The sequence below is a fragment of the Marmota marmota genome, unplaced genomic scaffold, assembly GCF_001458135.2.
Source record: "Marmota marmota marmota unplaced genomic scaffold, marMar, whole genome shotgun sequence".
Taxonomy (NCBI): domain Eukaryota; kingdom Metazoa; phylum Chordata; class Mammalia; order Rodentia; family Sciuridae; genus Marmota; species Marmota marmota.
The window spans coordinates 54,320,030-54,335,107 of NW_025999842.1; the positions used below are offsets into that span (position 1 = coordinate 54,320,030).

The 15,078-nt window shown below is 40.9% G+C and overlaps 1 protein-coding gene across 4 annotated transcripts in view; it reads left to right on the forward strand.

The window, feature by feature from the left end:
• Arfgef3 (ARFGEF family member 3) overlaps positions 1-15,078 on the forward strand; it is a 167,730-nt gene that overhangs the window by 77,350 nt on the left and 75,302 nt on the right. For 2 of the 4 annotated variants that reach the window (XM_048798842.1, XM_048798849.1), the window contains 4 exons: positions 648-726; positions 7,865-7,903; positions 8,327-8,431; positions 9,257-9,590. In XM_048798842.1, the coding sequence (XP_048654799.1) occupies positions 648-726; positions 7,865-7,903; positions 8,327-8,431; positions 9,257-9,590 (557 nt within the window). Of the gene's footprint in view, positions 1-647; positions 727-7,864; positions 7,954-8,326; positions 8,432-9,256; positions 9,591-15,078 lie in introns of those variants that run through there. The other 2 variants (XM_015501659.2, XM_048798854.1) reach the window with 2 other exon arrangements.

Here is a 15,078-nt window from a genome sequence, read left to right on the forward strand (position 1 = left end):
GAGTTTTAATTCTAGTTTCTGGAAATTAGAATATGTCTGGAGGGAAAAGTTATTTTTCTGATATTACCGGTTACTCCATTACCAACAAAGACCATGTGCCCTCCAGATGCTGGACAAATAGTTACAGAAGGTGAAGGTGGTGATTGAATTATTTGCCCCCCCACACACACACACACACCCATGCCTGGTTTCTAGTTCCAAATGCCTGTCTTTTTTCTCCATGCTTCCATATTTTGTCTCTCTGGGATGCAATTCAGCTCTGCCTCAAAGACCCAGAAATTCAAGAAATCAGAATGAGGGATTTGTAGATAGCCCAGTGGTCTAAATATTGAGAAAATCATTATCAGTTGTGTTGTTTCTCAAATTCACCAAACATCCTTTCATTAAGTGGGAATGAATTTTATTTATAATAGGAAACAGTTTATTATTTTCTTCCTGGACTATCTTTTGTTTGTTTCACTTTAAAAAGGGAGGACGACATTTCATTCTTTTTGTGATTGTCTTGGGAGCCTAAGGAAGGCTCCACATCTGCAAACCATCTTCTCAGTCCCCCAAAAACATCAGAGGCAAAGGATGGGAAGGAGCATTGAGAGGGCTGCCAGTGGCCCCAGTGGTGACTAATGTCTGTAACCTCCTCTGTTTTGAAGGGTCAACAGTAGAGGCCCTCTGTGATGATGTGGTCTCTGTCCTCACTGTCCTGTGTGAGAAGTTACAAGCCTCCATAAAGTAAGTGCTTTTCTGCTGTCACTCTTATCCACCAATGGTCTATTTCTGAAATATTGTCTGTCTACAGCATCACTTAAAATTTCAGATTATAGGGACAGTAATTCCCTCCCACTGGGATACACCTGTCATTCCTGAGAAATGTATTCAAAGACCTCAGGCAATCCCAAAATGTCAAATACCATTACCAAAGGGTATAATTTTCTGAAGTGAAAATGGGAAAACAACATCTCGCAAAGAGGAGTTAATCCCTGGTGCCTGGAGCTGAGTGGAGCAGATATAGGGCTAAGAGCTGGCTGATGTGGGGGCTGCTGGTACCTCGGGCATAGCCCTGCTGTGTGACTGTGAATGACTCTTCTCATTGAACTGTGCTGCACTTTCTTCCTCTGTTGAATAACAGGGTTGGATCATGTGGACTTTCTCTATTTCTTCTTTTAACTGTACCTAAGCCTGTGAGCTCATATGCCTAGCTTTAAAAAAGGGCATGTTACTCTGACTTTATATAATCTCAGTTAGTTACATACCAGTTTAATCAATGGTATTAATTCACTTAGGCCATGTCTCCTGCTAACTCTCCATGCAGTAAGTTAAGACAACTTCTGCATCCGGTTGTAGCCAAATTATAAAACAGCCAGACTTTCCAAGGTGTGTTGAAAAGACTCCACCAGCTACCTATATGGTGATTGCAAAATTTTACTACAAGAAAAGATTCTGAAGTGCCCTTTGAATTACGAAAGACACATTAAACTATCATTTACTGGTAACTAGGACATTTGATAATTTTATTTATAGAATTTTGTAGAATTTTAAATATGGTAATGATTTGGAGACTGGATTAGTTGCAGACATGAATGAAGTCTTTCACTTTGCTAAAAATGTTGCAGAAATTTTTGTTTTTGTTTTTGTTTTGTTTTTCAGACTCAGGATTACTTTAAAGCTAAGCTTAGAAGTGCTCTTAAGAGTTGTTGTCAAATGGTTTCTGTATCGATTTATCCGTTGCTACTCTAAGTTGCCTGCCTACTTTAACTAAATGAAACTCTCTTTACATCAGGCACTTAAAGGTCAAATACATAGAGACAGAAAAGAAAACGGTGGTTACAAGGTTTGGGGGTTGAGAAATGGAGAGAGTAGCAAATACGTAAGATGAATAATTCAAATGACCTGATGTGCAACATGAGGACTATAGTTGTCAACAGTGTATTTATTCAGGATCTTTGCTAAATGAGTAGATTAGAGATGCTCTTGCCATAGCAGGGGAAAATCTATAACTGAGGTGATAGATATGCTCATCTGTTTCATAGCAGAACCATCTCAATATACACAGGTATCATACAACACCATGTTGTATACGTTAAATATTCACACAAAATGGGAAGGTCTATTTAATTCACGGACAGTATAAACCAAAAAGAAATGGCATTTCACTTGTTTCCCACCCTCCCCCCTCAAGTTTCTCCCACCCCCAGACCCTACCCAGGAGGCAGGTCTGGACTGTCTCCCCTTCTGGAGGAATGAGCCTAACAGCAGATAGGATTTCAGAGGGTCCTGCTGTCCCCTGCTCAGTTCCCCACCTTTCCTGACTGTAGAGAGTTGGAACAATAGAACTGACACTCAGACTACCATCCTAATTTGAGGGCTCTGACACCAACTGCAGTGACCCACCAGTAGGATCCCCCTGCCACCAGATTTTCTGAGAACCATCTCAGGATGCACCTGCTCTATAAAAGTATAATCATCTTCCCTCACTCTCAACAGAGACCTGCTCCGATGGGTTAGATATTCACTCTACTCATCAGCAAGCAGGGTTTTGATCTCCTCTAGTCCTAACTTCTCCCCAGCCCTGTCCAGTTCTTACCCATCACAGAAGAATCAGCTGTTATATCAGAGCTGGGGTATGTTTCCATTTGTACGTTCACTCCTAGGACTCACTCAAGAGTGAGGTTTGGTCACTGGTGGCCCAACTGCATTATCTTTCTTGGGTTACCTGGGTTTAAATCACTGTTCTACTCCTTATTAGTTCTTAACTTGGGGCAAAGATCTCAACTACCCCAAGCTTATGTCTTCTATACAGTAATTAACATTATTCTTGGGATGACTGTATAATATTAGAAGTACAAAATATTTTAGGATTTTTATAAGACGGAATGAGGAAATTCACTTAACAGATGGATAGTCAGTATCCATCAGACAAAGATTACTAGGAACAGAAGTGAACAAAAGCTGGGCTTATTAACTCATTATAGTGAGAGGGTCTATACGCTGTGGGAAACTAAGGAGCTTCAAGTAAAAGGATGTTCAGAGGAATCATGATAGGATTTGAGCTTGAATTAGGTGATGTTGGAGCAGGTAAAAAGAATTGAGAGTTATGTTCAAGGATTGAGTGATTTCAGAAAGTCAGGTCCATTCTAGCATTGGAAACCTGAGCTTCTATCTAATGCATGAGGGGAACAGGTTGGAGCTAGAGTTGTCACTAGAGAAGAGGTACACATCACTCACAGGGGTGGGGACACTTGGTCACTTTGTGGTTGTGTAGAACTCCCTCCTTTTTAACCCTGGTTCAGACAGGTTGTTGACAGGCTTCCACCCTGTGTGTTCTGTCACAGCTGTGCGGGGTCCTCATCTGATGTGGACATTCTTTAGCATGGTCTTTGTTCCTCAGGAGAGCTCCTCAGCCAACTGGCAGCAGCTAGGTAGTAGCCAGCTGTCAAGACCCCTCCCTAGGTCTTAGCATTGTCAGAAGATAAGACAGAGAGCAAAGGGAAACTAATAAGCTAAACTTTTTTTTTTCTGGGAAAAAACTGAAATTTTTAAGTTGTATAAAATTAACACTTAGCCTTCAGAATAAGTCAGAATGAGCCTGTATCTCTATAAATGGTAGACTTAAGATGTACCATTGCTCATTGGTTGGAAAAGAATCCTCACCTAGGTCCAGTAAGTGCTTGGCATTAAATTTGTGATTCTTTAAACCTGAATGGCTTCAGGGATACCTCCCCCAATCTGGGGGCAAGATCACCTGGTTTACCCAGGACAGTTCAACTAAGCCTGTTTTGTAATTGTTATAGGCATTTATATTTGATCTCTTTAAGGAAGTGTTCCACTTAACAAGTGGAATTTTTAAAATTATATAGTGTCTTTTATAAAATTATATAGCAAATATGCTAGACACTATATAAATATCAAAATATATTTGATACATTTTGTTTCTAAACTGGTTTGTTTGCTTTTAGAGCTGTTGGTTGCTAATTCTAGCTTTGGGTGCAGTTAGGAGCCTTGAGCTCTTTGGAATAAAAATTTGACTGTCATTTGTTAGGAAAATGCATTGTGTGTGTGCACGTACATACGCACAAGAAATCAAAGTTCATGGATTTCTGTTGGTTACTGAAAACAGTTCTTAACCCCATGACTTGAGAATACGCATTAAGGGGCTGGGGATGTGGCTCAAGCGGTAGCGCGCTCACCTGGCATGCATGCGGCCCAGGTTTGATCCTCAGCACCACATACAAACAAAGATGTTGTGTCCGCCGAAAACTAAAAAATAAATATTAAAAAAACTCTCTCTCTCTCAAAAAAAAAATCATTAAAAAATTATTTTTTAAAAAAAGAGAATAGGCATTAAATGAGAAAAATAATTCTTGTGATGCATATGTACTTTCTAGGGGTTCTCACTGAATACTGGGTCAAAGGTGACTTTATGCACACTGGAAAAGAGCCTGATGGTTTTGATAGGATTTTCATAGTCTTGACTGGTTATTTTGATGCAGTTCCCCTGGTCATAATTTTGCCTCCAGAACTCATTTGCTTTGTTTGATGTTGGTCTTTCTCATCATGAGTCCTCACTATTTGGGTGTGTAGGGGCATTGCTAAAGAAGCTCAACACAGTGTGCTTAGTATAGCTGAGACAGAAAGCCTCTAAATCCACTGGTCTGGTCATGCCAGGCCCTTGTACCCGGTATTCTATTCTTTCTCCTTAAGTGCTCTTATCTGCATGGTTCCTTCTGATTTTACTACCTTAGTTCCTTTATTTCTATTATGAGAACTTGATGCCTCCTCTACCTTCTAAATAGGTTCCTTCTCTAATACCTCACAACCATCAGTACCTCCCAACAACCATTTCCAAAATCAGTGCCCATACATTTCATAGGGCTTTGCCTTGGTAGGGGAATATATCCTTGATATGCTCAATCTCTCAGCAATATTCAGAAAATATATTAAGGTACACGACACAACTCACCCGTGTGCCTTGGAGATGTGGTATTAATAGAGTTCTATATTAGGCAAGATGAGTTACATGATCCTGCTTAAATCCAATAATTTTTGGAAGGATAATTGGGCTTAGAGTAATATTTATTCATTCTCTGCCTGTCTGTCACTGCCACCCTGTCCCAGCCTCCCTCTCCTCCTGGCGCAGAGTGTCAGGCATGAGTCTATAGCAGAACAGTCTTGAAATCAATGAGGGCAGCCTAAGGGGTGTGTCATTTTTTCAAACTCCATTCAACTCCTTACACAATTATTCGATGCCCTTTCTCCTTTATCAAACTAAAAACAAATCCCGATTTAAGGAGGGCAGAGTCAAATGGTTTTTAAAAAGAATTCTAAGAACTCCTGAGATCCCAAACATGTTGCCCTGCTGGACGCTAGATTATTTTTGATCTTGCACATGCCACATATTTGTCTACAGCTGTGCAAGTCTGAAAGGCACCCATCTTTTATCTGTCCAGTGAGGGTCATTGGTGGAAGGTGCTTACATTTTAAAGAGCTCTCTTAATGGCATGACTCATGCAAGGCCACGCCCATCCTCCAGACTGCTGCAGCCCACAGAAAAGCTGTCCTGTGCAGTCTCCAAGGAGACCTCTGGGCCAGTTACCTTGGTGATGCATTCCCTGTCAGCCCAGCTGATGCCTCGGGACTGAGATATTCACTGTGACACACTTTACACACTTTACTTACAGGAACCTTGACTATAGCTTTTCTCTAAACATTTCTGATGATTTCAGAAACTGAGAACTTATTTTTCTATAGTTATTTTAGTTTTCCGATGTTAGACTGACAGTTTGAGAAAGATTGCATCAGGGCATTTAATAACTATTTTTCCTAGTAATGGACTACAGCAAAGGCCATCTTTCCAGAACTGATTTTTTCCAGTGCAACGTGGGGTTGATATTGTGATCCTCCTGTTTTGCCCTCTCCAATCTGTTCATGCTAAAGCATCCAGAATGAACATTCTAAAACAAAAATCCCACTTGTCACTCTCCTATGCAGAATGAAGTCCATGCATCTTAGCATGATCCGTGTGACCCATCCCCTCTGGCCCCTGCCCACTTCTCCAGCCTGCCTCTTGACTACACCATCTTCATGTCCTGTGTTTCAGCCAAACACCTCTTAGTCCAAATTTCTTCCTCCTCCTTCCCTGCCTTCACACCCACCCACTCCCCAACTCATCCATGTGACAGGCTCCTCCTTGAACTTCAGGTCTCCATTTAAGATTCCATTTCTTGTGGAAGTTCTTTCTGGATTTTTCTAAGGAAGAGCCCCTCCTAGAGGGTCTCATAGTTGTATTAAATTACTCTTTTACAGCACTTCCCATTAGTACTTGATCTACTTATATTTCTGTCTTATTCCCTAAGAATAAAGAACATGCCGTTCCAGGGCAGGAACTATGTCTTGTTCAAAAGTATAGGAATACTTATAGGAAGAGGAACCTAGAAACAGGAGGCACTTACCTGGCCCACAAATGGCTAGTTATTTCTTGCCTTTCTTACTCTTCTCCACCTATAACTTTCCTCTTGACAAATAATAGTAATAATTTTTTATGGGGTCTCAGTCCTGACCCATCTCCCTTCCATCCGGTCTGGTAGAGTATATCCACATATAGGTGACATTCCAATTTCCAGATAATGGCATTATTTTAACCATTGTGCAGTTTTTTGGATGAAGGATATCTTTTTAAAATATGAGTCAGCAAACTTTTGTAAAGAACCACATACTATCTGTCTCCTGTTTGATTTTGTTTGGTTTTATAACCCTTTTCAAATGTAAAAGCATTTTTTTGATTTCCAGGCCCTGGGAAGGATTTTTCCCCTGTGCTGTAGCTTACCAACAAGTTTTAGAATGCAATGTCAATTTTAGGGAATTTAGTGTAGCATTCAAATGAGGGATCCTCCCCCGACCCCACCCAGCCTCTATCTTCCTGTCCTTCATCTTTCAATTGCAGGATCTTCCTCATCTTGGCAGGTATACGAATGTAAGTTTCTGGACTTTGGGATAGTCAGCTTTTCTTCTCTCCCTGCCTCCTTAAATTTCTAGTTGGCCTGTCGGGAGTCTTGACTTTCCCTTCTATCTACTTCTGCTGGGAGTTGTTTGAACTGTTGAAAACCCTAGGCTTTCTTTTAACATTTGCTTATTTTAAGTTAGGAAAAAAGAGGTAAACTAAAAATATTTTTTCAACAGATGTCTCCTTTTTTGAATATTTTATTCCAAAAAGCCTCCTACATGGATCATCTTTAAAGGATATGTATGCGTAGTAAATGTGTCCTTGAAAATTAAAAAATTTCTCACCACTATCGGTCTCTCTTACCACCTACTGGGATTTTAATACTTTCTAGTGGGCTGGAGAGAAAAAAAAGTCTGCATATATAAGAGTATGCTTCCTTCCCATAAAGTTGTCTGATTTTTTTGTCTGCATCTACCGAGAAACCCTATAATAATAATTTGAGGGAAAATAATTTCTGCATTGAAAAACAATGTTTCCTCTATAAATAAGGAGGGTCAAATGTGAATAGGAAAGTGTAGACCAATTAAAGGATAATGTGGTAAAGGTTTTCTTGAAACATTTAGACAATTAAACAAAATTAACATATCTAGCATAAACTGTAGATTTTTATTAATATGATAATTTTGTTTATTAATTGTAGTAAATGTATTATACTAATATAAGATCTAAGAGTAGGATAGACCATGTGTGAGGGGTGGGTAAGGTATAACTATGTTTCATGCTCAATTTTTACAAAAATCTACCAAAAACTATTCTATAATGTGAATCTTAATTTAAACAAATCAGCCTAACTGTATTACTTTGTTAGCACTGTCGTAATAAAGTACAAAAACTGGATCCTTTAAATAAGAGAAATTTGTTTTCTCACAGTTCTGGAGACTGCAAGTCCAAGATCAAGGTGTCACCAGGGTTGGTTTCTTCTGAGGGCTGTTCCCAGCTATCTCCTTGGCTTACTGAAGGTCATCTTCTCCCTGTGTCTCTTCACATTAACCTGCCTCTATGCACACCTCTGTGTCCAAATTCCTGTGTTTTTTCAGGACAATGGCATGTTGACTTAGGGACTATGCTAACAACCTCATTTTAACTTGCTTACCTCTATAAAGACTTTTTTTCTAAGTAGATCACATCCTGAAGTACTGGGGAGTGAGACTTCAGCCTGTGATTTTGGCAGAGAAAGGACACAATGCAACCCATAATATTAACCACTGCTCCCACCCCAAATTTGTGCTTCAGTGATACCTAACATTTTTAAAGTGTTTTTCTATAGCACCTGCACTTTAATTCTGCCTTGTATTGTGTCTGCATTTGTGTGTTGGTCTTGCTCTTCCCCAGTGACAGCCAGCAGCTGCAGCTTCTGTACCTGGAGTGCATTCTATCCGTGCTCAGCAGCTCCTCCCCTTCCATGCACCTGCACAGGGGCTTCACTGATCTCATCTGGTAAGCACCTACTCCTACGTACCCCACGCCAGCCCAGGGGTGCCTTGCAGCTGCGTTCCCAGCCCCTTTCCACCGTGCCTGTGACCTACCAGGGGTTTCAAAAAAGTCTTGTAAGGAAAGTGCAGGAATTGCACTTACATGCATCAGAACAAAATTCAGAGAGAAAATGATGATTATTATAACAAAATATGCTTCTGAGGCCCTCTTACATTTTGTTTACATAGTAGGATCATGAAGAGAGGCCCCAAGAGATTTTTGTGGGTTCTCAGTTTGTTATAAAAGCCTATAAATGCACCAGAAACCAATGCAGGGAAGAGATTTTGAACTGTACTCTAGTACATTCTTCTCTCAACCTGAAAACCAGTCACCTACTTAAAAATCAGAGATTTCTAGAAGTGACAGGCTCTACAGGCAGCCAACTGGTTGTTCTGGGTCTCTGGGCTTATTGACAGGGAGAGAGCTGCATGATAGATGTTAATATGGGATTTCAAATTAACTTCTTAAATCAAATAATTGTTATTTATAGTAAAAGTGAAACTTTACAGTTTTTTAACATTTTGAGCCTATTTCTTCACATAAGATAGTTTCTTAACGTTTTTCTGGATACTTTTATTTAGTTAACCTTAGCCCAAGAAATGAGGAAAAATATTATTGATACACTGAAAAGGGATGGGGAGACTTGGAAATCTAGGACAGAAGGTAGTCCAACAAAGGCGCAGTACAGAGCTCAGCGCATCCTGGGCACTTCTGTGGCGCCGGCGTTGCCCCAGTGTGGTAGGCACATTTTATTGTGTGGCTCCCAGTGAAATTTATCTTTCCTCCCAGGAAGAACCTCTGCCCCGCCCTCATCGTCATCCTGGGGAACCCCATTCATGACAAAACCATCACCTCTGCGCACAGCAGCAGCACCAGCGCCAGCGTTGAGCCGGACTCCGCTGCCCCTGCTGTTTCTGACCATGGCCGGGGCTCGGGCTGCTCCTGCACAGCGCCAGCCCTCAGCGGACCAGTGGCTCGCACCATCTATTACCTCGCCGCTGAGCTGGTTCGGCTGGTGGGGTCGATGGACTCCATGAAGCCCGTGCTCCAGTCCCTCTACCACCGCGTGCTGCTGTATCCACCACCCCAGCACCGCGTGGAAGCCATCAAGATCATGAAAGAGGTAGGGGAGCGTGGGAGGGTGACACCCACTCTGCCCACGGGGCTCAACACGGAGTCCTGCACTCAGGATGCGCTCAAAATGTTTGCTAATCATTTAGTGGCACTTCTTTGCTGCCGGTTGGAATCCAGGAACAGACGGTAGCTCTAAAATCAGGGGGGTATGTGTGTGTTGGGATCCAGGGTAAGGAAGGGTTTGTAACACTCACGGAGGCAAAGCCATTTGATAATTAGCTACGTGTTTGTTAAAACTCCAATAAATGGCTGGGTGTGGTGGTGCACGCCTATAATCCCAGCAGGTTGGGAGGCTGAGGCAGGAGGATCAGGAGTTCAAAGCCAGCCTCAGCAAAAGCAAAGTGCTAAGCAACTCAGTGAGACCCTGTCTCTAAATAAAAATACAAAATAGGGCTGAGGATGTGGCTCGGTGGTCCAGTGCCCCTGAGTTCAATCCTTGGTACCTGCCCCCCAAAAAAATCTCAAATGTGCACCTGAGTGAGCCCTAGGATGAGAGTTTATTCTTAGGCGCTGTTTGTGCAAATATGTGTTTACTTACCTTTGCCAAAATTGGATCTCAAAATGATTTTATACTCAGGTTGTAGATTATCTATAAAAAGAGCTTTACTAATCTCTAACTGCTAAAAGGAATCCCTTTGCCCACCCCACATCCCCATGACTCATTTCTTCCAAATGTGGTGACCTCAGTGAGAATATAAAGGTTGTCTAGCTGGTTGTTGTCATCCCAATGTGCTACTTATAGTTTTGAGGAAGAATTAAGGTTATTTGGAAAGAACTTTGAAAAAGGATTCCCTACTTTTTCCCCCAAGGGGGGGGGGAGTGATCAGAATTTTTGTTTTTATGGACTTGCTTATAAAAATCAAGTTACGTTTTTCTTAGAGTAACTAACCACTCCCCTCTCCGAAATCAGAATAATGAAATCTTTTTGTTCATGATTCATTCATTTTTTAGCAATACTTGCTACCAAGTACTAAAACCTAAATTTTAAAAAAATGTAAAACATTTCTTACATAACTGATTATTAAATTTTTTAAGATGAGCTGGCTGGGGCAACTGCTGCCCTCCTGGGCTTAGGTGGTGTTCGCTCACAGAATCCCCAGGTGAATCTGTGGTTATTGTATTCCTAAGACCCTCATTCTGCCAGTGCAGGTGGTATGTCATCTTTCAGCCTTGGCACCCCAGTCATACTTTCTCTTGCAGGTGGCAGAATAGCAACATTGGCCACAGGTTGACTTCTGAGGTGGTAGAGCCTCAGACACACAGCAGTGGGGCCATGTATTTGTGAATTATTGCCATATTTTCAGTGATGGTTCTTTATCATCTCACTCTTGCAGCTGAGACCAAAGAGAAAAATTTGAATTGTTTCTTTCTATTGTTTTAATGAAATCTGACTAACAAACAGTGGAAAGTTCTGACCCAACATTTCTAGAAATGAAGGAGTGACTTTGATTTATTTCTGGTTAGGAAAATTCGTGCACACAATAATAATTGTTGCGTTTTTTCCTTCTATTTGCCAGGCACTTCGTATATATTGCCTTTAATGTCTGTAGTAACTTTGTAAGGTTGGATATCAGCTTCATTGTTACCAAAGAGTGTTGCTGGTTTTTTTCCTTCCAGAGCTTCAAGCAATATCAATCAAAAGGGCAGCTTTAGGAACTGATCACCATTAGGCTAGTGAAGACATCACAGCTTTAGATGTCACCACCCAGATGGCAGGGACCCTCTCCCAGGGATCTGCCCTGCCTCTGTTAAACTTGTTACTTAGCAGAGAAGAGAGAAAGCCTGCTCAGCTCCTCCTCCTCAATCCACGAGTCAGGTCAGGGCTCCCCCTTCACCTGGAAGAAGTGCAACGAGGACGCAAGAGAGACTCCAATTCTTCCTCCACTGGATGTTCCACATAGAACATGAAGTCAGGGGAAAGGGATTTTCTGTCCCACAAAGAAACTAAGGCTTTAAAAGGTCAAATGACTTCCCAAGATTTAAAGAAAGAGAAAAAGTACAGTCCCTTGAGCTCCCTGACTTGAAGCCCATGGTCTTATTCTAACCCTTACTTATTTCTGGACTTGACAGTCATGTGACAATACAAATTATTCCAGCAGACACTTTTCTGACCCCGGGCAGCTCCCCACTTCTGAAGCCCAAGGATGAGAGTCAGGATTCAAACCCACTTCCTGTCATTCACCAGTTAGGTGATAGTAGGTTAATTCTTTGACTCTGAATTTATAGTTTTCTCATCTGCACTTTATTAGGATATCCCAAAGTTTACAAGTTCAAAGTGCAACAGTTTGCTTAAGTACTTTATAAGTATAAAATCCCTGATATGTGGTGCACTGATTATACTCATGAGGAAGAGGAAAATGAAACATATGGAAGTTGAAAATAGCTAGTCCAGTCCTGACTCACCTCCCTTTCTCCTGTCTACCCTTTTCCTTTTGTCTTATACAACTTGTTCATAAATCACCACTGTTAACAATTTTGCCATTGCCAGGGCTCTTTAGTGGCTCCTTGTTGCCTCTCTTACCAAGTTTGAATTGCTCTGCTGTTTCCAGAGCCTTCTGCCAGCATTCTTATTTCTCGTCATTTCCCAGGATGCACCATTCTGTCTCTGACCCACTCTAATCCCCACTTTTCTGCTTCTATTCAGTCTCTTGCCCCTATTCTCATGGGCCATTGCCATTCCACAGAGTTGAGTGATTACAACAGGAGGGACCCTGTGATTCTTCTCTCCCTGGAGGCAATATGCCCATTTTACAGATGGTGAAGCCAAAGCTCTGAAAAGAGAAGTCACTTGTCCAGAATTCTATATCTTATGAACAGTAAGACTCAGATGTGAATCCAGGTGTTCTCAGTTCAACTGCCTCTTTTCTATCAAAATTCTCTTCCTTTGTGTCTGTCTCCTCAGATCACTGATCTTGCTCTTTTAAAAACTCTGTGCACCATTTAGCAATTGACTATATGTCCCAATAAGCCGATTGCTTCACAATATGTTTCATGTATTGCTTTTGTATTTTCCCGCAAATATTTAACACTACAGTGCTTGAATCGGAACATGTTTAATACATTTTGACTTAATGACAGATGGAACTGGAGATAAAGGAATACCTTGTAAAAGCAGCAGTAACCTTTCCTTCTCCTCAGAATTGACAGACTTTGGAGCTTTTGTGACCCATGGTAGAGCCACTTGACATCTGCATGCTAAGGAAATACAGTCAGCCCTTCTTTTCCATTGGTTCTACATCAGAGGATTCAAACAACCATGATGCAAAAATACTGGGGGGAAAATCGTGTCTGTACCAAAAATTATATCCTGCCATTATTCTCTAAACAATACAGAACAAAAACCATTAAATTGTATTAGACATTATAAGTAATCTAGGGATGATTTAAAGTATATTTAAAGTAAGGTGTAGGTTGTATGCAAATGCTGTGACATTTTATATGAAAAACTTGAGCATCCTCAGATTTTACTGCCCACAGAGGGGACTGGAACGAGTCCCCTGAGAGGACTGAGAGAGGACTGTACCCTTCATGTGTTGAATGTATTTTACACAATTTCTTTACTGCAGAGGAAATTAGTTATCTTTTCCCCTGTTCACAGATTTTTCTAGTTTCCCAGGTCATTTTGCAGAGATAAGGTTAGAATTAGACAACTTAATCTGAGCAGTGTGTCCAGACAGGGAGTCCAGCAGATGAATGGGGCCCAGGCTGTTCTGAAAAGCAGTGCCTCTGCTTTACACAACAAAACCCATGATTTGGTAAATTTGGTAATCTAGATACCAAAATGTACGGGGTTTATGCCCACAAAGAAAGCCACTCAGTACCCAGGATGTTTGTTTAGCCTTTTAGAATTTAAACGCTTGGTTTATTATTTCCCTGTTCTTATTCTCCAATGTCACTCTGCCATAGGCACTATGTACCTATTGTTCCAAAACATACAGGACATTGTGGTTCTCAAAGTACATTCTGTTTTCTTTTCCCACTTTTACCCACAAAATTCAATTATGAAAAATTACACATTGCCACCTCTTGTCTCTGCTGTGTTGGACGTCAGAAGGAATTCCTATTCTTCACCAGACCCAGCTCACCCACTGATCCCACGCCCCTCACACCTACCTAAGAAGCCAAGCATGAAAGGGTCTTGCCTTTTGTTATTTGTCAAAGGTCTTCAGAAGCCAAGTCCCTCCATCTCCTTCCCCTCCAGATTCTGAAGCAATTAACAAATAAAAACAAAATTAATGTAGGAAGTAAAAATAGAGTTTTTTTAATTTGTTGATAGTAAAGGTACATTAGAGAATGTGGTAGATTCCGAGAGAAACGGAGATTTTGAATTCTTATGCCTGAAATAGAGCATTTCAGATTTCCTGCTGTAGGGAATTTCAAATTTCTATTCCTAAGCAATAGAACACTTTCTTAGCGTGCACAAGGCCCTGGGACCAATCCCCAGCACCAAACAAGCAAAACTCCTGTCCCTGGAAAGAGCACTTACCCTTTCAGTAGGAGAGGAGTAGATAGAGGCCCATAGGTCCAGCCACTGGAGTACAGGCCTGTGGGGAGAGGGAGGGAAAGAAACAGGAGGAGGTGGGGAGGGGGAGAGAAAGAGACACAGACCTGGATGACATTAGTCCCAGAACAATCATTTCTGTCTTGCTGTCAATGAAATGTGGGGAAAGGGTAGAAGTGTCATTCTGTACCTCCCAGATATCAAAAGTTTCTGAATTTTTTTTGTATATGATTTACTTCATAACTTCCTTTGAGTAATCTCTTCTGTAATACTTCAAGAACCCATATTTAATACTCTAAAATAAGTATTTGAAAACCTATGATAAATATATTTTAAAATATTAAACTTATAACTTTTTATTGGTACATATTTATACAGATTAGTGAACCCACTAATTTGGGCATATTTATATATTCATAAAAGCAGATTTTAATTAATTATACTTCCCAAACCTCCCCCACTGTTCTTTCCTCCCTGCCCTGACACCCTTCTGTTTTTTAAATTTATTTATTTATTTATTTGTTCTAATTTGTTATACATGAAGCAGAATGCATTCCATTTCATAGTACACATATGAAGCACAATTTTTCATTTCTCTGGTTGTACACAAAGTAGAGTCACACCATTCATGTGTTCATATATGTACCTAGGGTAATGATGTCCATCTCATTCCACCATCTTTCCTATCCCGGTGCCCCTTCCCTTTCTCTCCTTCCCCTTTGCCCTAGCCAAAGTTCCTCCATTTCTCCCATGCTCCCCGCCCCCCATTATGTATCAGAGAAAACATTTGGCCTTTGGTTTTTGGGGATTGGCTCACTTCACTTAGCATGGTATTCTCCAACTCCATCCATTTACCTGCAAATGCCATGATTTTATTCTCTTTTGATACTGAGTAATGTTCCATTGTGTATACATACCACAGTTTCTTTATCCATTCATCTACTGAAGGGCATCTAGGTTTGTTCCACAGTTTAGC